A 25,929-nucleotide genomic window follows, 5' to 3' on the forward strand; every position below is an offset into this window, starting at 1 on the left:
CTACCATGTTTACACATCTTTTTTCTCCTACTGGCAGTCTCTCTGTTAACTATGCAGTCTGCAGTTATGAAAAGCTGGATCATGAAGAGTTATTGTTGTGGACCTCAAGCCCTCACCCTGCTTTCTGACACAGAATTTCCATTTTCCATTATGCTGCTGTTACTGAAATGGCTGATTTTTGGCCTGGGCTCCAGGATCCTCTCTGACCTCGAGCAGAAGGGGAGCTATTGCTTCAGTGCTAGATCACTGTATAAGTATGAAGTGTTTATCTTTGTTATATTTCACTGATTATCAACTAATAATCTATCATTTAATTCTCCTCTTACTTGTTAAATCTGTAGCAAATACTTCAGATCTACTGGGATTTTACTTGTGAATTTTTTTGTTTCTTCTCCCATACTCTTTTCTGCCCTCACAGAAGTGAAGTGGCTCAGCTCACAATGTATTTTTTCTCTTTATCTCCTTCCCCTCCAGTGCTGTCTTCTTCTGGGCAGTTCCTACCTGCTCCTTTTTCTTTTGATGTTTTTGCCCTGCTATTGTTTTAATAATGTAAAATCCCAAGTTTTAGCTTGTTATTTGTAGTTACTGTCCGTTTGCTTCCTCTGTTACATTTTTCTTGCAGCTGTGCTTTTTTTCTTTTTTTCTTTGGTTTTCTGGGGTAGTTTGTATCAGCTGATGCCAAGCTTAGCATCAGCTATAGGTTGTGAGAAAGAATAGCAGAGAGAAAGTAAGTGCAGCAATGGAATCAAAAACTTGGTTATCAATGTATATATTACTATATTTATACTCATGTTCTGTGTTTCCCAGCCATCTTTTTAAATAATCCTCTTTATTGCTGTTACTATGTTTTCACTCCTATTTTTGATTTCTGCAATTAGTTAGTATTGTTAATAGTAGTTAAGTAATTGGTTATTACTTAAAATGGTAGAGATTACAAAAGATAGTGCACTGAGAGCAGGCAATCACATTTGAGGTGGAACACTTTCTAGAAGCTTCTGAAATTCTGTCACATGAGTTGAGGGCTAGAAATCAAGGGAGCAGTGAACATTAACGGAATTGCTCATTCCAAGCATTTCCCTTCAAGTTCTTTTTAAAACCCAGTACAGCCAGTTTGTATACATTTTTTTGTATGAGTTTAGCTGAGTTTAGTTTAGTTTAATTTCTGGGCATACGGCAGCGATACAGGATATACATCATAAAGTCACCCAAGACACCACTGTAATCTTGACATCTGGACACTTGTTAGATATGGTCAGTGGAAAATAAACCTGACCTCCGAATATCTTCTCACTGAGAGGTGAATGCTGAATTGGCTTGGCCGAGAAGCTGTTGCCTCACCATCCCACATTCTTTCCTGCAGTGAAACACAGTCTAGTTTGTCAGTGGTTGCTGGGGTTTTGAGGAAGGGAGCGGGAGGTGCTGGAGGCAAGAGGACCTGTTTGTGCACTTGCTCAGGTTACGGCTTTTAATGACATTGAGGTTATCTCTCCTGTCTGGTGCATCCTGCTGTGCTGCTTATGAGGCGATACCCAGCAAGCGATGTCCTGTTGTTTGTAGCTTCTCTTTGATGTTTTTTATTTTATTTGGGAGCAAGTAACACAATGGTGAGTGGCATCAAAACTGTTTCAAATATTTGAAACTTAATGTCTCAAATTCCATGGGACACCAGTGTGTCTTTATGCATTGGTATAACTATATGTTGTAGCAGGTATGAATAGCATAACTATTGTAATGTCATGCCAACAGTTTGAATTACCTTTAGTGGTTGATAAACTTTCTTTTAAAATTGGAGCTCCAGAAGCAAAGCATTCTGTTCCTCAGTGAGATGGATTGTATTGCACTCCTAGTGCCCTTCATCATTTCAGGGACTGTCTTCACATTTAGGAAATTGCTAATTATTTGTGTTGAAGAAATAGGTTGATTTCATTACTTAAAGAATTAGCAAAAAGCTAATTCTCTGATTCTTAATGCATTGATCATTTAGTTCTCAGATCCAGTTTTTACAAGCCACTGTGCCCTATAAAGGAAAAATTAATAATAACCAATCAAACAAAAAACCCCCCAAGCAGATGAAGATGCCTCTTAACAAATTATGTCTGTAGAAAACACAGGACAAAATAACTAAACATCTCACCTTAAGTAAAGAAAAAAAATCTTAAAGAAAACCCCAACCGAATAAGCAAACAAAAACAACCAAAAAAACCACCAACCCACCAAACAACAAACTAGCTGCAGTAGTAATTAATGAATCTATTAAATTCCATAAATATGGCCTAGGAGTCTTGGAATGGTGACCATGAGGAAACCTGCCATTCCATGTCTGTGCAACTGTTACCACTTCAGTACATAGTTGTAACGCTATGATACATAAGAGCAAATACAGTACAATTCTCTTCTCGTCCTAGCAGAATGTGTGAGAAGAAAAATGGATAGAGAAATGTTACAAGTGGAAAGCTTGCAGTAAAATTTCCTGCTTTTGAATGAAATTTTATATAGGGATTTATTCCCCAGGTGTATGGGTGTCTCTTACCTAGAATGCCCTGGTTTGTGTTTGGCTCTTGGTATTTTGTGTACCAAGAAGTGTCCATTCTCAAGAAGTGACAAACTATGCTACAGTAAGGACTATATTCAGCTTTATGTAGGTGTAGTTTAACAATCATTGCATTATGTGAATTATTTTTATTTTTAATTATATTGTGATCTACCAAGAATTGCCAGATCATCTGCAAAGTTTATCATAGATGACAATGTTTGCATTCTCAGAAAAAACACTGCTAATGTCACAAGATGTGTGTTTGATAAAGAAGAATAATTTACAGACAGTCTAATGGTAATTAGAAGCCAAAGGGTATTTTGATTCTGAGATAATTGTTACAAGATAGGTAACTAAAAATGTTAGGGATTTGCTCAGTTTAGCAAAGGCTTAAAATTTGCTGTTGTGATTGTTAAAGAAAAGCAGTGAGCATTTTTTCATTTTCCAAAATCATATCAGGATAAAGGATTTGTAAATAGAGAAATTTACTCCATATTTTCAGTTGGAATGGTTATCAACTCTGTAAACCCTGGCTACCAGCTGTGTTCATGCTTCCCTGTGGTAACTGCGTCTTTCTGGGTATGTCAAAGACATCTTTATACAATTCCTGCAACCCTTCAAACAGTGTGTAAAGCCCTGCAGTGCTTCCAAAGGAAGGCACTGCAGGTGTCTTTGCACAGGTGTAAGAGTACTTTGGGCAGTGTCTTGTTCACTTTTGTTGCTTCTCAACCCATTACCACACATGCACACATGTGTTTGCCATTCTTGTCCACCCTTCACCAAGTGAAAGCTGACAGGATAAAATGTCTTTTCCTTTTGTCCCCTGGCAGCCTCGTTTCTGTTATACCAGGTGTTCCCTGGATGTGCTCTCAGACGTACTCTAACAAAGTGTTCTCAGTGTGGATCCTGTAAAACTCGTACCAGCAATTTCACTACAGTATTTTCATTACAAAGGACATCCTGTTTCATAATAATGTATTGTATTCATTTTGAAGATGTCCTCACTTCTTACAAGAAGCAGTTCTAAAAAGGTGGTTGATGCTGTTAGTTGATACTTTGTTTTCCTTGTAAAGTCAGCATGGTATAAAAAATTCAGTGTAAAAAAATGATTTTAAAAGATAGATGGTGTCTTGATGGTACCTTGTTATTTAGTTAATGTATGCCTTCTCTGATATGGTAGCTGCAGTATATGCTATTTATGTCCCAGAAAATATTCAAAAATAATTGCTGACAAAAGCCACTTCACAGGTTGACTCAGAGGTACATCTTGTAATCTGAATGTTAATATTCTGGATAGCTAGACAGAGAAAACTATTGATGTAGTTAGAAGATCATATTAGAGACTAGTCAGGATTTTAGTTAGAAAGTGGGGATGGAGGAGGATTGAGATACTTGAGTTCTCCCAGTTTCACTAAAATGTTATTCTTATTGAGCGTATAACACGTACAATATATAATACCTTTGAAAAGTTAAGATTTTTTGCTAGTCAGTGGGAAATATTGCCTTTTATATCTAAAGAATTTATGTTTTCTCCAGAAGTAATTTAGAATCGCCTTAATTTTACTCTAGAATTCAGGCAGCCCCTGGCTTTACTGTGCAATTCTTGACTGTCATCTGCTTTATTTTCTCCCTTAAGCTTAAATTGTTGTTACGAAGAAGCACTGATAAAAACCGGAGGCCTGATTCTTACCCTCCTTATGTATGGTCCATGTGATCCATGCAGAGGGAGCAGTGACCACTGAGATCAAACAGTTCTTCCTGCTCAAATCACCATGTAAATCTTGGCTTTCAGTGTTAGAGGACCCGATCAGGACCTCTGTATTTCTGAAAAAGCTCATCTTACTGTATTTGGAACTGTTTTGGGAAGAGAGAAGTGTTAAGAATACTGTCAAGTGAAACAATATGTTGCATTTTCTCAATATTTGAAAATACCATTACAGTTTTTACAACCAGGAGTTGTGCGTTTTATTCTTCCCACATCCACCTGCAAAATACTGTTACTGTGGCCTGATTTGTCATCATAAACTATTGTGTCATACATAAAGAAAAAAATAGTTCTTACCTCTCTGGGTGTGTAGTCATAACCCAGGCTGTAAACTGGAAAGTATTTTTTCCATCACTCTCATTGGCCAGCATAGCGAACTCCACGGGTGTCTGTATCAGCTGCCTTGGAATTGCTTTTGATGTGATTAGGCTACTAATTAACTGTCTCAATTCTTCTCTCCCTCCTGATGTTTTCTTTTGATTCACTTTGACTCAGAGGAGTCTGCATTCAGTGTGTGTTTGGTTTTGTGTTTTGTCTAAAATCCCTAATGATAGCTTAGACTGTCCTCTTTTGGTTGAGAGTTTCCCTCTGTTGACATACATTTTTCTGCTAAATGCATGCGTCAGGATTTTTCTTTTAACAATAGCTAGGACTTTGCAAGGTGTAAAAACAGTGTACGGTCAGAGTGCATATATACATGCATATTCGTTTAAAGTGTGCTAGGGCTTTTACAGGCTGAAAGAGAATGTGCATAGTTACTTCAAAACCATCAAAAACCATAATAAATATTTACTACTTGAATTCACCAAATAGTAACCTTACAATTAAATTATTCTGTAAAGTCAGTTAAATAACAGCAGAAGTTATTGTATTAAGGCCCACTTTGCAGGGAAACCAACTACAAGGAAGTGTGAAACACGCTAATAGATTATATGCTATAGCAATATATTGCCTTTTTATTGCTTTTCCACAGGCAGCAGATTCATGTGCAGTTATTACTACCTATATTATCTGCTAGTTTTCTATCAAAAAAGATTCAGTCTATTGAATCATTAATCTAATATTTATCATTCTTATTGAAAATCCACTAGTGTTAGCACTGTCTAAAATATTGACTTAAATCTACTGGTTTTGCTAAAGATTAAAAACATATTAACCTGAAAAGCAGTTTCATAGGACATTTTGAAACTACTCATTGTAGATGTTTGAAATGACAATTTTTCTATGTTGTCTGAGGAATGATTTTTTTCTTAAATCTTTAACATATAGTAAGTGACCAGTACCATCCTGATTTGATGATGCTGAATGTTCATCCAACACACATTTGAAATTTTGATGTGCATTGCATTAGTTAGTGAATATCAAGAATAACATTTTTGCTCATACATAGAGTGTAAAATGGGATCTTTTGTAGCAGCACATGGCCTGTTTAGAATGATATAACAGGCGCTGAATGTTCACATATCAAACAAAATGCCATCTTTCTGTAGAAAAGAGGTGTCAAAAAGTTTCTTTGTACCTTTAACGCATGTGATTATGTAGTACAAAATGCAGAGTTTGTAAAATTTCTTGAATATACAGGCAAAAAATGAATAATTCAAAACAACTCATAAGTTCTACATTCTATTGTATCTTTTATAACGCAGGCAGAAGATAGCATTGTGTTCCCAGTAGAGCTGAATTTGCACAAGTTACACCTCGGAAAATGCCAGATGGTCTATGGTCTACTTTTGAGAGCTGTCACATATGTAAAGATTTGAAAAAAGAAAGACAGCTGAATGAGAGCAGTGGATCATTAAAGAGAGAGTGAGAGTCCCTGGGTATCACTGTGTTTTAAGAAGCATTGTGTCGTTCTCCATATTACACCTTTTTTTTTTTTTTTTTTTTTTTTTTTTAAGATATACACAACCTTTAAAAAATAAGGTAAAAATATTTCTGTTACAAACTGAGTGGTTGTGGTTTAATCTTGTAACTGTCAATTGCTTTTGTTCTTTATGCTAGAATGCGGTCATATGGTTCCTAATTGGTTTCAAGTGTGTTTTAACTATAAGATTCAAGTCTCCCTAGTGCAAAATTATCAATAAAGTTAAAATAAATTTAAATTGAGATAACTAATCCATTTGGGGTTTTATTCCATTTTGATTTGACCTGGGTATCACATGTGAATACTGTAAAGCCAGTCAGCTAAAAAGTTGTATGTTAATGCTAAAAGACTCAAGTAAGAGTACTTTGGGAACAGGATTACTTAATAAAAAATTAAAATTAAAAAAACATAGAAAAGTCCCTAAACCCTTACTAAAAATAATAATAAAAGCGAAAACATAAACATCTTGTTTAGATTTCCAAGACTTTCCATTTACCCCTAGTTTGACAGAAACACACCTAATTTTGAAAATTGAATTTTGGATATTTTATCAAGTTACTGTATTGTAGCAAAGCCCCAAAAATATACAAACAATTTGTAATCTGCCACCACCAATTTAACTGGCTTAGAAAAGGTCATAACTGTCAGTTTTATAAACTGGCATCCAGACATAGAGAATTTTTTTAATAGTCTATTGCTTGTGTTTATTGAGGAAGGTTAACTGCTCCCCAGCAATTCTAGTTCATTGGTACAACTGCACTGCTCTACAGCAGGGAATCATAGGCAGTGCGGGGTGAGGAAACTTCATTACATGAAACATGAAAAACACTGTTCCTTAATTACAAAATGTATACTTAAGTGGGCGAATGAAGATAAAATTATGAGGTGCTGTGGACATAAACACTGAATTTTTAGAGAGTAAATTTTAATTTCTGACATAGGCAAAGATTTTTGACTGTGGTTACGTCTACATTGACTATTTTTAAAATGGAAGGAATTTCTTGATTTTTAATGAAATTAATTTTGCACATACATGGAAAGCAAATCTATGCAAAGGGTTCCTGGTAATATACTTACAATAATACTTATTCAGATAGGAGAGAGTTCACTAAAAATTTGTTTTGGGACCTTTATGAGAGTTTGGAAATGTTAACCAAATGCATAGCACAAATTGAATTCCAAAGTGAAGAAAGGGCCTTGCTTATGCTTCTGTTCTCAGATTTTGCAAACACTAATACAAAATTGAAGGAGAAGCAGTTTCAGCATTGTCAATAAAAAAGTCTTTGGGCAACAGTTAGTTCTTCAGGTCTCAGATAACGTGCTCCCGTTTTCTTGGCTTGGAGGTTTCTGAGCAGTTACTACTGGTAATGGAAGGGAATGATCTTTGATCTTTCTCTTCCATGTAACATCTTTGGGGAGTCTAAAACAAATGTTTCCCCCAACCTGTCGTTTCTTTCCTGCAACAGAAATTACCACTTTGGTCAAGTAGGTTCAAGCAGGGTTACGCTGACCTAGATAGGTGTGGGCAGTCAAAGCTATCTTCCAAAAACCTTAGTGGCAGTGACTAAAATATCAAGTGGCAAGAAAAGCATGAACCAGTTGATATTTAAATTATTACGAAAAAGAATCCTTTGTTGCCTGTGAGCGTGACCAGGATATAAAGTTTAAGATTTGTGTGAAGTTTAATCTGGAAAAGTTTATGATAGGAGAAAGCAGTCTGAGAATGGTGTTAGTGTTCTGAATAAAAGGAAAGCATTGAGGATTCGTTAGGCAAATTTAGAACTGAGTCCTTTTAGAGACCATGTTGGTCTGTGTCTCCCAGTAGTATTTGTTGCAAAATTTGTTAACTTGCACCTGAAGTGATCAGAGGAGATGTTTCTTTTAGAGCAAGCTAACCATAATTATCTATGTGTATTTTTACCTTGTAAACAGTTTAATCTATATGTGAATCTATACTGTGAAATCATCAGAAAATTGATATGAGCCATCTGAAAAGAGAATGAACTGCAGCAATGTTTTTCCTTACTGCTGGGGCTAATTCCTTGTCCACTGAGTATCTAATAGACTCTGAACTTTTTCTTTGACATAACATTTTCAAATAGTTGAAGATTGGACTGTCTGAAAACCTCTTTTTGTCCAAGCATGATGCAGTAGTGTTTTGATTAGGAGAGGTGATTGGGCTGATGCTTTTTGATTGTGAAATCCTGTTGTGTTACTGTGTGTACAGTTTAATTAGTTTTCCGCCACAAAATCTGCATTTTTTTTTCTAAATAAGAATTGTTAAATTGAGACCACTTTTTTTTAATTACAAAGATTTACATTAAAAAATCACGCATCTTTTCTTTAGTTACAGACTAAAGAATACATGGGAAATCCCTTTTCCATGTTGTTACAAATATTCTCCTTTATGATACAGTAGCTCAACACAGAATGGTCAAGTTTCATGCTTACTCATTAGAATTGAGTTTATAACACGTACTCTCAGGGACTTAGATCACTGCAGATTCTTGCCTTGATGGGGTTGGGTTTTTTTTTTCCTTTGACCATTTTAGCATTGCCATTAATCCCTAACTGGCCCATTACAGCCATTTCTAAAACTGTGGTTCTGAGTTGAAGAATATGGAGGGGGGACTCTGGCTTGCCATAGGTGTTTGAATGCATGCTCCTTCTGGTTACTTCCTCCACAGAACCACATTTTGATAGGTTTTGTACTTCTCAGTAATCCATGATCTTTATGAATTTAAGCTCCAACTTGTTAGTTTATTATTAGATATTCCTGTTCTTCTCTAATATACTGGTCTGTGACTGCCGAGTGTCAGGGGGACACTGGGTTATTTTCTGAAGGCTGGCAGGTTGGCCAGCCTGCATCTTAGCCTGTTACTAGTATGCATGTTTACTCCTACACTTTTTCTCTCATTTGGGTATATTTCACACATTTTTCATCAATACATCATTCCCTCAATACAAGTTTGTCTCAGTTTTGTTCATTTGTTCCCACTCTTGACTTTTTCCCTTTCTTCAAATGGCTTGCATTATTCTCTCTGTGTAGTTCACAGAGCCTTGCAAGCCTTTCCTTGCACTGCTGAATGGGCAATCTAGGCCTCATGCAGAAGTGAGGTGCTTTTTGAATACCTAATAGTTATTGTTAATCTAGAGATATTTTTTTGCTTTGTTGTCTTAATGGGGGAAGGTTAAATTGTCAGTCTGTTTTTAGATCAATAAGAGCCAGGAAAGTTGCATTCCCAGTCTAGCCTAAAGTGTTCAGTTATCAATTTACAATTTAAATTAACTCTTTCTTTCTTGCACTTTAAGCACAACCTCAACGTTTGCCTCAACCAAATACTTCAGCACTGGAAAGGAGTGAGGAAGAAAGTGGCAAAATCCAAAATGGCCATGTGGGTCTGAGTAAGGGAAGTGGAATTCACAACGGGGTCAAGCACATGCCTGCAGACAACAGAAAGCTTTCGGCTCCCGTTTCAGAAAAAATGCACAGGAAAATTCAGTCCACCTTGTCTGTCAACAGCAACAGCAGCAAGAAGAGTAAAATAAGCTCTGCATTTTCTCAAAAGCCAGGTACTTCACCAGAAGGTAAGCTGATATTCTTATTAAAAAACCCAAACCGAATAAAGACCAACCAAACCTCAGTAAAAATTATGCAATCAACTGAAAATAATTGAAAAGCATGACTCATGCTCCAGAAGCAAATAGAAGTTACTAAGATAAAAGACAAGCTTCTTTCCCAAAGAAAAATGTTAAGTATTTGAAGGAAAGGGAAGGAATGGGAGAGTTCTTGCTTTCAAATGTTTGGCCAACATGATCTGATAATGTCTTAGTCTCTGTACTTAGTATCCTGAACTGAGAAACTCCTGTCAACATTGTCACACATGCACCAGAAAAAAAAACCATTAAAGTACTACTAGTTCAAAGCATAGTAAATATTTAAATCCAGTAATGGCAGGCTCTGTGAGGGTAGGCTTTGCTTTTGAAATGTTCTGTTAGCTGATATCCTTTTTAGCCATGAGGTCTGGACACTAGATAATAAAACATCGACCTGTGCTTCAGTGTGCCTTATGCTATATTTGGGATGTAGATAATGTGCATGAAAAAGCTTTGTACTCCTTCTGCATAGCTTAAATAAGCAAAAGTAAATAATTTCTCTTATGTTTTAGCTGTGTCTCTGTGCTCTCATTGCTTGCATTTACACTCAGGGTTCCAGAGCTCCATGGCCTTCCCATTAGCACTAATATACTCAATGGATTTTGCTACTGCCCTTAACAAGAAGAGTGTAGAGGCACCAGAAATTTTATTGGTTTGAGGCAAGCATAGATGTGACTGGTTAAAAAAACACCTCCAGAGGGAGGGGACAGACAGATTCTTAGAGAAATGGGAGACAGTAAGTGTTCAGTGAAATGGGGAGGATTGTCAGTCTAGATGAAAGGAAGAGGGATCAGAAGGACCGCGTGTAGCGGCCTGAACGAAGACTACTGATGTCAGTGGAGTGACTCCTTTTGACTTCAACTACTTTAGTCAAACTTACTCAGTGAATATGTGTAGTAATATCAAGAACAGCTTCACTCAGACCCTTCCATGGGCTGGTCCCCCTTGCTATTGTTTATTTTCATATTTGTCTTCAAGAATCTACTGTTATTTTTCTGTTGCACTTTTAGTCCTCTAACATTTCTTTCCAAAATCACAACTTCATACTTCCTGTATGCCCTTTCCTGTTATGTGAAATATTCTTATATGGTTCTCCTTAGTGCATTTCGGCAAGACTCTATCTGAAGTCTTAGATCTGTTCATGTGACTGAAGGAAAGTGCAGGCCTCTGAATTTTAAAAAATTCAACCTCTGAATAAAAAAAAAAAAATGTAGTTTCAAAGAGGCAGTGCCTGCCCTGCTCATTCTCCTATATCATTAATTATGGCAAACATTTCCTTTTTCTTCTAAAATTATCCTGTAATAAATACAGTTGTTGAGGGTTTTTTTGTTTAATAACTGAATATAATTATGTCAAATGACTAAATGATTGAGGAGAAAGTTAATGATACCTTCAGATTTAGCTTTAAATTCTAATGTCTGATTTTAATATCCAACACAATTGTTAGTAGCCTGAAACTGCCGTTATATAATATTTTTATATACAGTCAGAAATGTTATTATTCTTAAATGCATGTCTGGTTAGAATTTAGATAATTAAATAGTGTTGTCACATTGTATAACTTGCATTCTTTCAAAGCACAGAATACAGGGTAGTCCTATTGTCACATGCTGTTTCTCCGGTCACCTAATAGCTAAGGTTAAATATAGTCAACATTGTACATCTGATACATTGTAATGTTCTCATTTTGAATGTGAGAACTTGGATATATGCTCTGAATAGCGTGTCCCGTTTTGCAAATGTCTGCAGCTCTGCAGTTTGCTGTTACCCAGTCCCAGTGAAGCACAGGTTTTATCGTGCAGTGATTAAAGTATGTCTGGTGTATTGGAATATGCCCGTAAGGGAGTATTTGTTTGTAAAAGTGATTTTCTGGTTTTGAAATTTATTTTGCTTTACAGTTTTCTGACAGACATGTTTCATATTTGTGTAAACACATCTACATGCACACATGTACAAGCCTTCTGACAGCTTCTTCTGCTTTTCAGCAAGGTACCCTATGGGGCTGCATGACAGAACTATAAACTATAAGTAGTATTCTTACCAAGCTGTTGCCTTTCAGGAAGTATCAATACATACTTTATTTGTTCTATCAGCCCAGTTTTTTGGAAGATGCACAATCAGAAAGTCTGGCAACAGTCACTTGAAATATCTAAATTAACACAATGAAGAGCTCTCTATTTAAGGGAAAAATGATTTGCTGATAACTTAAAAATAATTGTGTTATTACTACAAGTTATGTTAACCCCTTATGACTACTTCTGGAAGGCTGCACTATAAAAACCTGATAAAATTAGCCCAGTTACTTGTTCAAAGGACTGTAATTGCATTTAAATCAGGAATATATGCATATATATGCATATATATATATATGTGCTTGATAAATACATCTGACTATACTGTCAGAAGAGTATATTAATTGCATATACACCCTTTCAAAATGGTATACACAATTTGATTTGAACCTAACTTCTACAGCTTCTTTGTATAATAAACATTTTTTGGCAAGGAGGTGTTTTTCTGAGCAGTTGCCTCTTCTGATTCAATGACATTTCTGTAGAGGCTATTGACAAGGCTTACAGGAAGATGGAAACTATTATGGAAACTATTGAAAATTATTTGCAACATTGCTCAACTACTTGGCTTTGCTTTAACTTGTACCGTGTTAACCTCATAAGCCAGTAGTTACTGCTGAAGAATGGCTGGGTTTGAATTTACTTGAAGATGTGTATTTGTATTTGGGCACATCTATGTAGTGTACTAATATGAATTCTAGGCAGTTTTCTAAAGGGTCTTATGCAGAAAGAGACAAACTATATTTATTTTGTACTGTGAGTAATGAATCACCTGAATTAACTCACCTACTTTGTTTACTATAGCATCCAGAAAGTTTTAGTAGAAAGAAATAAGGTAAACTTGTACACTTTCAGATATTTCAATTCACTTTAATTTTGCTATTCCTTATGTAGTCCCTTGGATTTTATAATCTAGTTGCTAGCCTTGTTTGTTTTTTCACACCTGAAAATACACACCTTGTATTTTTACTTCATCTGCCTTGTCTTCCTCCTTAAGTGTTCTGTTCTTTTGTCAGTCAGGAGACTAACTGAATTAAGTGAAGGAAAGTGGCCAGAGAAAAGAAAAAAGGAAGAGAAGTGAAAATTCTGTCTGTCAAGCTGAGTTTAAACTACAGAAAAGAGAAAAATACTTTTCATTTTTTTCTTATTCCCTCTCAAAAGCTGCCTTCTTCTTGATTCTTCCTAAAAGACAAGATGTGAATATTTGGACCACCACACTTGGTTGTAATGCAAAGTTTGTTCAGGTCTGGTAATTTGCTCTAGAATATTGTATCTGTTGACAGAACAGAGAACCTGGAAAGGCTTGAAGCAGGATAGAATCAAGAAACATGATGGGCTTGCCCACCATCCTGCCCAGGATTCATGCTCATGCTTATTTGAAATGTAGCATGCTGCTTCATATACAGCAGATTCCAGTATATTTAATAGAAAGCTAAATGAAGCTCAGTATTACTTTACCCTGGGTAACATGTCTTCCCATGACGGTCAGTACTGCTCCAAGCTACTAGGCAATCCTAACACAAGCTATGAAGCCTCCCGGTCTGCCACCCCTCAAAAAGCCACCCACCACAGTTAAGAACTCTTCTGTCAATTGTTCCAGCAGCAAATTTCACTTGTTCTGTGGGTCACACGTTGTGAGCTTTCGGAACTGAATATGTGTAGGAAATGCTTAAAATGTAACAGACATTTTGGTAGCAGTAGTATAAAAGCTTTAAAAACTTCTTTTTTAAATGAGTCTGTAGTACATGTAGTCGTGTCAGCATTCCAGAATATGCTGGTTAGAAATACTTTCACATCCAGTGAGACTTAGGAGGGTGTGAGTGCACTCACCAGTTCTGCTTTTCCTCCACATCTATTATTAATCCATATTGTCCCTGAAGAAATCTTACTCAGCTCCATAACTTACACTACAAAAAACCAAAGGAATTATGAAATAGTTGGAGTGTCACTCCTAAAAAGCAGTTTTTAAACACTGTTTCAGTTCTAAAGATTTTTCAAAGGGATTGGATAGGTTTCAGTGAATATTGGGAATAAAAAATTTTTTAGCTCAAAGAAATTTTAATAATATTTTGAATTATTTATGCCAGAGGTGTCACAGTACTTCCAAAACTCTGGTTGGTAGGCCACTAGCAAAGAGAATTGTTACTGTCTTGCACCTGTTTGTTATGAGCAGTGGAGAAAAACACCTTGGAAACATGAAAAAGCAATGTAAATGAGTAAAAAGGAAGGCAGTCTAGCTGCTGTGATCAGATGCATTGGTACCTGTCCAGAGCAACTTAAAAGAGAGGAGGTCTAAGGGAGACAGCAGTGAGGCAGCAGAACAGTAGATCTAGATGTCAGGAAATGAAGACAGATGAGTAACTGAATACATACATACATTCATACATACATACGTGTATCAGAGTGGTGGAAGGTAAGTAATAATGACATGCAGAGTTGGAGGAGGAAAGGAAAGAAGTTGGACGGGGGAAGGGTGGAAGAGGAATTTAATTAAGGGAGTGAAGGGCCAAGGTATGTGCTTATTATTTTCTAAAATACAAACCAAGTTTTCCTACCAAATCTTTATGAAGCTTGATGTTACACATTTTTTGAATCAAAGCAATCATTTATGAAAAGTTAAGGATGGAGAGAGGGAATACGGGTTTTAATTAATTTTTAACATGGAGCTCTCGCTTCTGATCAAGTTGTGACCTCAGAAGTTACTGTGTTTGGCAGGGAAGTTCCCACAACTCCAATGACTCGATAATTTGAGTTTAATGTCGTACTTCACATACTCAAAAGGCTTTGAGCACACACAATTGCTGTATTCATTTGGAAACAGTAGATATGGTGAACAGATCATGAGCCTGCCTCCTGTATGGACAGTGAGATCTACTCTTTATTCCTTCCTTTCCAGGATCTCTAAACCAGAAAGGCATGTTTTTTCAATGGGTTTCTTTCAGGAGAGGTCTTTAGGAAGTGTAGGAAGGCTAGATGCAGCAGTGAGCTAGATAAGGAAAGCCTGTGGCATGGGGACAAGACTCTGGGGAAGGACAGTCAGTGCAGACTTGCCACCACATTTAGGTTACCACTCATACTTTTCCAGAAGCAAAGCCTGAAGCAGCCTTCCTCAGCTTTCTGGACTGTGCTTCTTGTGGTACTGAGCTTAGAGATGCGATGAACTATTTCACCCAAAGTGTGGGTGTTCTTTTAAATTCAATGTTTGAATTTAACATTTCAGGGTGCATTTAAATGAGATATCCCTCTCCCCCTCCCCCTTTTTAGTATAATGCAACTTCATCTGTTCTAGATTTTGAGTCAACGCATGGGGTTGGTGGACACTATTTAACTGATGCTGCTGACTACATTAATTTATTAGAATATCCCAAGTGATACCGATGGCTTAACTGAAGACAAAGCAAGTCCAACAAATAGCCTTTGTGTTAAGCCAGGGTCTTAAGAGCCACTAGGTGCATATATACATGGGAAATAGTGAGTGAATAGTTGTCTTAGATGCTAGCAGACTTCTGTTTAAAGTAGGAGTGTTTTACTTTGGTTTATATAACTTAATATATGGAAAATGGTTTCCAGGAAACTTTCCTTTAGTGTACATGATTTTCAATAGGATTGTGTTGGGTTTTTTTCCTCTTGAGGGACACCAGAGCAGCAGTAAGTTTTCTTTTGTATAGTGTTCAGTCATTTGATCAGTATTATTTCCTGAAATTCGGTAAGAGTGTGCATCAATAGACTAACACTGCAGAAATATGTTCGCCATCTCTCAACCAGGCTTTTTTTTTTTAAAGCATACATACACTTCTGAAATCCATCCCCTAGTGTTAGGTAGTATTTAGGCAGCTACTTGTTAATATCCTGCAATCTTTGTACTTTAGCCAACATTTTATTTGTTGTGTTTTAGAAATTGGTTCAAAGTGGATTTGTGTCTGAGCATGAAGTGCTAAACAGGGGGTTTTGTTAGACAAGGTTGTATCAGGACACAGTTGTCAATCAGGCAGTGGGCAAACAACTATCATATGGTCAAATGTGTGTTTTTTAAGAATGCATTTTGAAGCATGATGTGTTTTAAGCATGGTTTACATCGTTTTTTGTACAGAAGTCTTGAAAGGTAATTTACATGTTCTTTAACTGGATTGAGTGGAAAGCAGGGCCTGTAACAAAAATAAGGGCCTTCCAACAGCATCTGTTTTATAAGGACATGGGCTAACTAGCAGCTAACTTGTCTCAGTGTTTGCAATGATGAGCAGTGCAATGAAGGCTTCATATTCTAAGGAAGTCTTAGGTATTGGAAATTAGCATATTTCTTAGTATATCTGTATGTTTGAAATGGATCATTTTACTCTGAGGTTATATCTGTATTGAGAGCTGAGAATCTAAGCTTTGATGAAAGTTTCCATGTGTTCAGTGTGATTTGCCTGTGCAGGCAACATTTTCATTTTCTTGTTCAATAGAGATAATAGTTTTATTTTTTAAATGGTGAAATATCACATATGCTAGGCTTTGTAACTATGTTTTCCCCCATCTAAATAAATGTCACTCTATATTTAGAAATAACCATACTCCATACGTGTCAGTTTGTTCTTTCTGCCTTTTCTTATTTTCCTGTGAGCATTTTCCTGGGTGCAGTGGGTTTTCTCAAAAGAAAGGGAATGGGTCACAGAGGCCGCCCATGGGCCTCGTGCGTTGCAGAGCGGTGGGAGGTGTGATGGCGTCTGTGCCTCTGCTTGGGAATTTTGCTCCTTGCCTCTGCAGCTGTTTAAGAACCTTGTGCTGGAGTGGTTTCTGGCTGGTGCTGTGCCGCTCTGGCTGTGGGCTGTGTGTTCATTCCTGCCACTGCCAGCCCGCGCTGCCGGACTGTGGGACGCCTGTAGCACCTGCTGGGGCTTCTGTTCAGGGCTCTGCGGGGGCCCGCAGTAAACCCCTGCTGAAGACCTCAGCTGTCACTTTGATTGTGGGTTTGCCCTTTTTGATTCTCTCTGTGAGACAGCAGAGTGCCTGGAGATGTGTTTTGAGTTGTCTGAACTTGGTGAATATAGTTAGTAAGAAGCTGACCAAGGTCGCCGTCCTGTAAGTGAGCTTATTTACCGCTGTAGACATGAAAAACTTTTATCATATATGACCTGCCTGCTTGGTATGAAAGCTTTTTGAGTCAGTTTGTGACAGGTTAGTGTCAAACATTATAAAAGCAGGATATACCAGCCTACACATGCATTTCTCTGTACATTTTTCAGTTCACCTTCTGCATTTCCTGTACAGTTTTGATGGTTTATATAAAGCTCTCTTAAAAATCTGTTTCTTAAGTAGAGTGGCACCTTTTCATAAAAATGAAGAGGAGATGATACAAGGGAAATTGAAGTAAAATAAATATATATTTCAGTATTTGAAAGGAATTGGATACCATGGTAATATCTGTATGCAGAGCTTTTAGAAGTAAAAAGTGGTGTGCACATGCAGATGTTTAAAGACATGGACAAACATTAAAAGAGTTTTATTGTTGATATTGTTTCTTTTCCTTTAATGAGCATAGCGTTATAACTGGGGTCAGTTAGAAGGGGGGCCTTCTGGGCTTTGAATAACAGTGTGTAAACAGTTTGAAGGGATCTTAAGCCTATTTCTTGTCTGGATATTGTCTGTGGTAACATTTAGAGTCCAGTTAAAGTAGATGTTACGTGTACTGTACACACTCTTTGGTTAAATCAGCACATAGTGGGGGAGGGGTGTGTGTGTGATATAAAGCAGCAAAAACTTGAACGTGTTGGTTGGGTTCTACTTGCCTTGGCATTGTTTAACAGTTTTGATGAAGTTCTGTAACAAATCTTTGCCTTTTGGGGACATGCCAAAGGATTAAGGAAACACCTTTACTTAAATTGGTTTTAAAAAATGTCAGATGGAATGACCCTTTTAACTTGAGGTCTAGCTTTTATCCCAGACAAAATGAGAGAATAATTGAAGATAAGCTTGAGTATCTGAAAGTTCATCTTTTTTCCCCAAATGCGAGTTGGTCTAATAAAATGTACTAGCACTGCTGACAGACCAAGACTGTTGTAATTTATGCCACTCAGCCTAGCTTATGGGAGCTTGGATCCAGTCAACAAATGTGATATAGTGCTTCAGTGAAATCAGGAGCATTTGGTAGAAGAACTAAGGTAGATGTACTGGTTTGGAATATTTATTTTTTCTTTTAAAGTATGCCTCTAGAGAATGTTTGTACCTCACATCCTCACTTTTGTATAGTGACAGTCTCTACTGCAGCATTTTTCAATTAGAGAAGTGTGTAATGTAAGAATTGAAAAGCAATGGAAATTTGAGATTGGTGTGGAGTAGTATAGAAGTCCTAAGAAAAAGTTTATCTTCATTAATGATTTGCCTGTGTGATGAGACTTAAATACTTCCACAGAGAGGGAAACTGGTTTAATGAAAACTTAAACCTCAAGGAACTTGGGAGTTAACTTACTATCAACAGTAGTGCCTCATGAACGTCAAGGCTGATGGAGTTTTGTCCACAATAAAGACATGCCCCTAATTCTTGATTGCATTAATGTATCTAATGGAAAAAGAAGAATGAGAACCTCTAATTCTCAAAAAAAACAAACAAACAAAAAAGAGCCAGTGTCATAACTGGTATTACTGTATCATTTCCTTATTAGAAAGACTAGAATATACTACAAGTTGCCAGAAAACACATTATCAGACATTAAAATCACTGACTTTACAAATACACAAAATATGTTTAGTTCTAGTTGGATTAAAGTGTTCCACTCCTCAATCATCTGAAAAAAAATTAGGCTTTTGATGGGGTAAGGTTAAAGAGTGGAGGTTAAGTATAGTCTTTATTCTTAATATACTAAAAAGTTTTGAAATTTAGAATAATATGTAACTTAAAATAGTCTCCTTGATCTTTTAAGCAGGAAAAAATTACTGGGGTGTCTTGTGCAAGCAATGAAATATATTGTAGTGGTCTCCAACATGGTAATGAAAAACTTGTGGTCCTCTCTTTTGGAGTGAGCTTTGTATAGCACCTTCATGGCTGCATTCCGCTGACCGTAACAGCAGTCAAAGGAAGTCAGTTTTAGCTGTATAATGTTTTCTGTGGAATGGACAGGTTGCTGTAGGAATGTAGATACTGGAGAAGGATGAGTTTTGTGTGGCATGTAGGTTTGTTATTACTACAAAAAAACAGTGTAACTATCTTTTTCCTATAATTGCATCTGTAGATAAGAAGCCAGGAAATGGGGGTCATACGTGGAAGAAATTATTCTTCCACCTGTTTTATCGAAATGTATTACAGCCTTTTAGAGTCATGATTCTGAATTCAGCAAGTTAGGTAGGACTAGGTAACAGCATGCTTTGTCATGTGTTGAATAATTGCTACCTGGATAGCTATTAAAAGTCAATAACATGAAGAACATAAAAGCATGATTATTTCAGGTTTGTCCTTGAAATGTGGATCAAAGTATATGTTCATTGTACAAATGAGTCTTTGCAAGAATGAACAGAGCACTAAAGGGTATCTCTGCTTTCTGTTAATTGTTTGTGGAGGTTAAGTAAATTTGTTATATAAAGATTTTCTGAATCGAGTATTAGGTTTGCCATCTGGGGAGAAGGAAATAAAAATAAAGGGTAGGTAAATAAATCCTTTTAGTGTTTCAGTCAGGGAAGAAGAGATGAAAAGAAAGACCCTCTACAGAGTTTCCATAATAACACTAATGGCCAAAATTTATTACAGTGTCTTGGACCATTTTTGATAGCTTTTACCTTTGAAATACCTTTATTTAAACCAACACAGCCTCTTCTTTTAAGTCTTGATTTGGTGGGTTTTTTAGATTAGGAGGGGAAAGTTCTTTTGTGGGTCCTGAAAATGCTTTCTGAGTACAGTTCCTTTTTTTTAACCTATGAACTCTGTTCCTTGCCCATGAATAAAAACATATTATAATGTCTGTGAATGTGTATTTCTCTCCCTGCAGTTTTACATATCCCTGCATGAAGCAGGAAAGATTTTTTGAACATCTTACTCACAATACCTATACACACAAAGTTTTATTATGTTTTGTACTAAAAAAAAATTGTAAAACAACATTTGTTGTTGTATTAGCTTCTTCAAGCTGTATTTTAAAGATGCAATATACTAAAACCTTAGTTCCTCAAATATGAAGGTTTCTTAGATAAAACTCTTAGCTTCTTTATCTTTTTCCTTCATATTCAAAGAAAGTCTGAAAGGAGATTTTACCTGAGCATATTTAACACCATCTCCATGACAACCAGCTAATTAATCACTATCAGTCTGGCTTTGGTCCTCTTCAGTGAATTGATACTCCCCAGCTTTTTTTCACATACCTTCTGTGTTTTCTATGAAGGTCATTTATTTAGCGACATTATGTCATTGGGAAAAGAAACCTTTTAATACAAGAAACAACTTTCTTTAAAGCACCCTAAATGTGCCTGTGGTTTCCTCTCGGTTTTGCTTCCTGCACAGTAGTAGGGAAATTTTAAGGTTAGGGTTTTGGGATTTTTTTCCCCCATCTTGCTTTTCCTGATGTTTCCATTGTTTCCTTTTAGGCATAAGGGTTCATTAGTAGATTATGACTGTGGCCACATTTCAGTACAGGAATGTGCATGCTAAGTTTGTGTCTAAGTACTATAGTAAGTAGGAATGCCCTAAGAGTTCAAGTAATTCCTTGGCTTCTTGGAACAGATTTGGCAGGTCTGAGCTTCTGTCGCTGCACTGCTGTAAGTATTCACTCTTGCTTGTGTAAGTCATTGCTGCACTATCATGCAGTCAGAGTTTCTGCAATGGTAGAGGTATTTGGAATCAATCAAGATACTTGCCATGGCTACTGCATAATTTTTTACATTTATAAATTTGTTTAGAAAGCCTGATAATAGTATTACTGTTGCAAGTAATTGCAAATTTTTCCCTATGAAAACAAACTTCAGCCTGTGAACTGTAAGAACATAACATGTATAGAACATAATGTCTGTAGGTGGTCAGACCAGTTGTCCATATTGCTCAATATCCTGTCATTCCTAGCAGCCTCTCATAGAGGATACTTGTGATAGACTGTAGCGAGAGGGAAAGGGTGAGGTTGTGCAGGATGTTTTCCCCAGAACATTTTCCCTATCTTCACCTGTCTGTGGCTCAAGAGTTCAAAGTTTGCAAGCAGTAAAAAGAAAGAAAGCTGGGGCTAGGAAAGAAAAATATTTCTCCATCCTGAACACTTCTTGTATTTTTAAGTTTTCATTTTGTTTCTGAATGACTATTCACTGCCTCTTACAAATTAAATGTGTTTATACATATTATGTACAATTGAGTACATCCCTCACTCCTGTAGCCTCCTTTTCACTGGCACATGTTTAGTTCCAATCTTTGTTTTCCTGTCATGTCTCATGGATGTATTAATTGTTTGAAGTTATTCTATTTATTTACTCTTTGGGTGCCGTATTTTTTGCAGATAGTTTGTGCGACACCTTAATTATCTCATATGATTTAATAGTACTTCTAAAAGCTGGATATTGATGTTCAGGTGTAGTTATGAACTCTCTTGAAGTGGTACATTAAAAGGATTGCCCATAGATTTGTGTAGAAAAGCAGTAGAAAAAAATCTGTGTTTTGACTGAATATCTTACATATTGTTGAAAGTAAGAAGTGCATATAAGATGCTGTTAAGCTGGTTTTAACATGTGCGTAAAACAATAAAGAAAGCAACAATGCTGAGGCAACTCCTTTACTTTTCTTCATAAGTATCAAGCCAACAAAACAGATTCAGAAAGGTGTGATGAATTGGGAAAGGTTGGGAATAATTTTAGGTAATTTCCCTGATTAGTTGTTTGTTTGGTTGTTTTTTTTTTTTAATCAGTTTGTGTAGGAATGTATAACTGAAAATAATATATATGGATATTTTGCATAATAAATGACTGAGGAGATTGATCTAAGCAGATCTGAGCAGTTAGTACTTAGGATTTGCATGAAGTGGTGACGGGAAACTTGCACTGAGTTGGAGATGAGTTAAGCTGCAGAAGTGACTGTGAAGATGGGAAACACATTTTTTGTGGTAGATTATGTCAACTCTGAACCATTTTCCTCTAGCTACTTATTTGCCATTGTGATATATCTGGATTTAGAATGACACATTAATGATTTTCTCTTTTCTTCTTTGCTTTTTTTTTTTTGTTTGTTTTGTTTGTTCCTGACATGCTACTGAACTATTACATATGAAGATTGCTGTGTTCACTGTATCCTGGCTTGCTTGTTCTGTGAATTTCTCACCCTCTGTAACATTGTTCTGGGACAAGCATCCTGTGGCATCTGCACGTCAGAAGCCTGCTGCTGTTGCTGCGGGGATGAGATGGGGGATGACTGTAACTGCCCGTGTGATATGGACTGTGGCATAATGGACGCATGTTGTGAATCTTCAGATTGCTTGGAGATCTGCATGGAATGCTGTGGGATCTGCTTCCCATCATGAAATATTTATCCCTTTCTATTTTATTCTCTATAAAACTGGAGAGCTTTTCTTTAAATACATTTGAAGAAAGACAAGGTAAGATTTTCACACTTGCACTGTTAATTCCCTTTATATAAATATTTTTTTAAAAAGCAATCCTCAAATCTGTATTCTAACACCAAATGTATAGTTTTGTATGTGAGACTAAAGCTACATTCCATCTTCCTTTTGGCTTTGCAAATGGAAGAGTTTATTGAAAGTGAATTATAGGCCTGATACTGCAGGCCATATGAAGGCAAAATTGCTGTTTGAATCAAGTGATAGGTTTTGGTCAGAGAACAGACTGCAAGGCAAAGCCTTAAGTATTTGCCTTTACCTACTTTAGTGTTTAAACACTCAAATGCCTGCACACATTTACAGGCATTCTGAAAATCAAAATGTCTTTATTTCTCTCTCTTTGGGCTGAAAGCAACTTTGCTCTATTGTTTTAAACTTAATTCAAAAGCCAGCATCAGAAATCTACCGTTGGTTTTGCTACAGTGGTCATGTTGGCAATATGTCCTTTGTTTTGAATATGTAATTGATTAGAGAGCAATTCCTGGTATTCCATTGCTGAGATTATCTGACAAACTAAAGTGAAATATAATTTTTGCCCTGAACTAGAAGAGTACCAGGATTTCTTTGTTATCAATCAAGACAGAATAGAGAACTTATCATTTTACTTCAGTACTATTATTACTTGAAATGCTTCGTCTCAGAAAGAGACTTTGGAAATCTGTGTAGACATGAAATATATCCTTAGAGTAACAAACTGATAGACTAACAAATCTTCAAAGTTTGTCTATAACAGGAAAATTATTAGAAGTTTACTCAAGAATCTAAACCTGTACATTAAGTGGTCTGGTCAGTGTTACGTGGCAGAGCCAGTGCACGTAACCTAGAATTTGTTTCTTTACGGTGTGAGAAAGATCTGCAGAGGGTAGCAGAATTTAAACAGGGTATAAAAACCAAATTAGAACCGACTTGACCGAGGAATTCTGTCATTAAATGCAAAAAGTAAATGAAAAAATGTTTATTCTCAGATACATTTTAAGTGTTATTTTTAAATAACTGTGTAAAAAAAGATCATTTAAAAAGTATATGATATGCTTTAAAAATAAAAGCATTGGGGTTTAAAATGTTTGAAAAATACAGTTAGGATCTGTTGGACCTAACTGCATTCCCTGTTACGCCATTAAGGTTTTCCAAGAAATACGTCTCTTCTGTAATTGTAATTGTGGAACACATAGGGTTTTATGGCATTCCCAGATTTAGGGAATCAAAGTACCAATTTTCTTCTTTACCATGTGCTAATTTCTCCCCTCCATGTCTGTAGCTCATGAAGTTTTCTGTGTAAACCACCTACACATCTTGATCTCACATACTTAAACTTTCCTGTTTACCCAGGATATCCCATTTGTAGATTGTACATTTGTAGATCTCCTAAATCTAGTCCTTGTTACAAGAGTCATCAATAGCCAATAGCATGTGTTGAGTGACTTGGCCATAAATGTCTCTTTCTACTACAGTGAATTCAGTTTATGCAAATGTGACAAGCTAAAGATCACAGGAGTGTGAAGCTAAGTCAACAAATGGTCTGATATTAACCAAAGCTTCTTCTTGTGAACACTGATTAGTAGTGCCTACTACTGCAAGTTATCACTGAAACCAAATCCTTAACTATAGGAGCTGGGAAGTGTTTTGCTTTAACATATGCAGTATTGTGGTGTATTCTGATGCAATGCAGATTCACCCTCAGAGGGTTTCCTAATCTGTTTTCTGATAGTTGCTACAAGTATTATTCTTATTATGTTTTTTTTTTTTTCCATAAATTGGGCCAGATTCTGATCTGTGTTGCGTAAACTGAGCGCATTTCCATTCATGTCAGAATTTTCCTTTGGTTAATTTCCAGTTAGAGAGCACAAAAATATTATGGTAATAGGCAGGTTAATAAGGAATCATATAGTTAAAATGATAAATTCCCAGTGCTCAGAATCAGGCCCATGGGGCTCAATTATGACTCCTAAAAGGCTGAACCACATTGGGAAGGGGGAAGAAGTGCCTTGGTTGAGTGGCATTGCCTGGAGGCATTTTGTCTTTGTAAAGCATAATGCCTCTGGGGAAACTGGGGGTATCACATTGAGCATTGGGACTCAATGCACCTTGGAAAAAGTCTAGACAGTGCTTTGTCCATTGTGGGTCTATGGTTGACACCATGGTTGTGGGAACATGTTCTCTGGGGCTAGACAGCACCATGAACTGTCTTTCCTCATGTCCTTCTGGTCACAGAGAGGTGAATTATGGCTGTTCCTTATCTGATTGTGCTTTTGGGACAGAGAAGATGACTTTCAGTCTCTTGTCCTGCCCCAATATCCATGACCTGCTGGAACAGTTCCAGTTCTGTGCTTGGAAAACTGCACATTTATATATCATGCTTTTAGTGAATGCTAGATCTTACTAAAAATTACTTTTACCACAGGTTGATATGGTTTAAAAAAAACCAACTAAAACAAAAAACCAATCTAGGGAGTTCTCTTCCTGTGTAAAAGTTATCTATACAGTTTCCCCTGGGCAAGCCCTTGTTTATACTTACTGGAACTCAGTGGGTTTTTGATTTATTGAAATTATGAAACAATAATTACAAGAACTTTGTTCATGCATATATGCATATGTGTATATACCTTTTCTCACACACATGGACACACAGGTATGTCTTTTCCCTCTTTATTTGTGAAATACTAAGAAGTGAAAATAGTGTTATTAAACCTCATATTGATTAGATGTATCAAAGTATTACAGACAATTGAAAAAATAAAAACTTGTGTATTTTGTTTGACATTTAAATGTAATCTGCTACTGTTTGACATAGAGATATTAGCACTTTTGAAAAATGTATCTTTGTAGCAGAGAATATTAGCATGTAGTTTAAGGAATTCCTTTTTATATTCTTAAATTCTGTTTTGTAATTTTCACTCTATAAGCAATCTTGTAAGCACCTTGTGTAATGAAAACAAGCAGAATTAGAAGTCAAATGTGAAAGTAGAGTTTAAATGAAATTAAAACATTAGAGCTTAACTGTCTATTTTATAATAGTTCTTCTGAACTTGTACAGTGTTTCAGTTTATAGTTCTGCAAACTGGTCCATTTAAAAAACATTCTGTTTGTATTTTCTATCAATTGGATGTACTACTTGCGAACACTATTTTGAAATAAAGATCTTTATTTTGAAACTTTGGGATATCATTGTCTTCTAGTCTTGCCCTCTTACTCCTCTGAAGAATAATTTCATGTCTTTTTGTGTTTTTTCTTCTTCTTTAACAATTCCGAAAGGTGTTGGCCTTTGGGTGATTTACACAGAGGGTGAACCAGTGTACCAAGTTGTCCTACAGATAGAGCTAAGCCAGTTTCGGCACTAGAAGCTGTGCTAGCATGAACCTCCAGCAGTAAAAAAGTTTATTATTAAGAGGGCAAATCCGTTCCTTGGTGAAATTGGATTAATTAGGTGAAATTCCAGTAATGATTAAATTTTATCAATATGAAAATTATTTTAATATATCCACAGC

At 36.4% G+C, this 25,929-nt stretch overlaps 1 protein-coding gene across 4 annotated transcripts in view; it reads left to right on the plus strand.

Moving 5' to 3' along the window:
* The window catches only part of MDFIC (MyoD family inhibitor domain containing), a 52,195-nt gene extending 26,599 nt beyond the window's left edge, over nt 1-25,596 (plus strand). For all 4 annotated transcript variants that reach the window (XM_042018068.1, XM_042018067.1, XM_042018070.1 and 1 more), the window contains exons 4-5: nt 9,475-9,750; nt 22,101-25,596. In XM_042018068.1, the coding sequence (XP_041874002.1) occupies nt 9,475-9,750; nt 22,101-22,348 (524 nt within the window). In that variant the 3' untranslated portion in view covers nt 22,349-25,596. The remainder of the gene's footprint in view (nt 1-9,474; nt 9,751-22,100) is intronic.
* The last annotated feature ends 333 nt before the right edge of the window (nt 25,597-25,929 follow it).

Source organism: Corvus kubaryi, unplaced genomic scaffold (genome assembly GCF_017639235.1).
Source record: "Corvus kubaryi isolate FWS band 111438036 unplaced genomic scaffold, C.kubaryi_AGA036_p1.0 137, whole genome shotgun sequence".
NCBI classification, from domain to species: domain Eukaryota; kingdom Metazoa; phylum Chordata; class Aves; order Passeriformes; family Corvidae; genus Corvus; species Corvus kubaryi.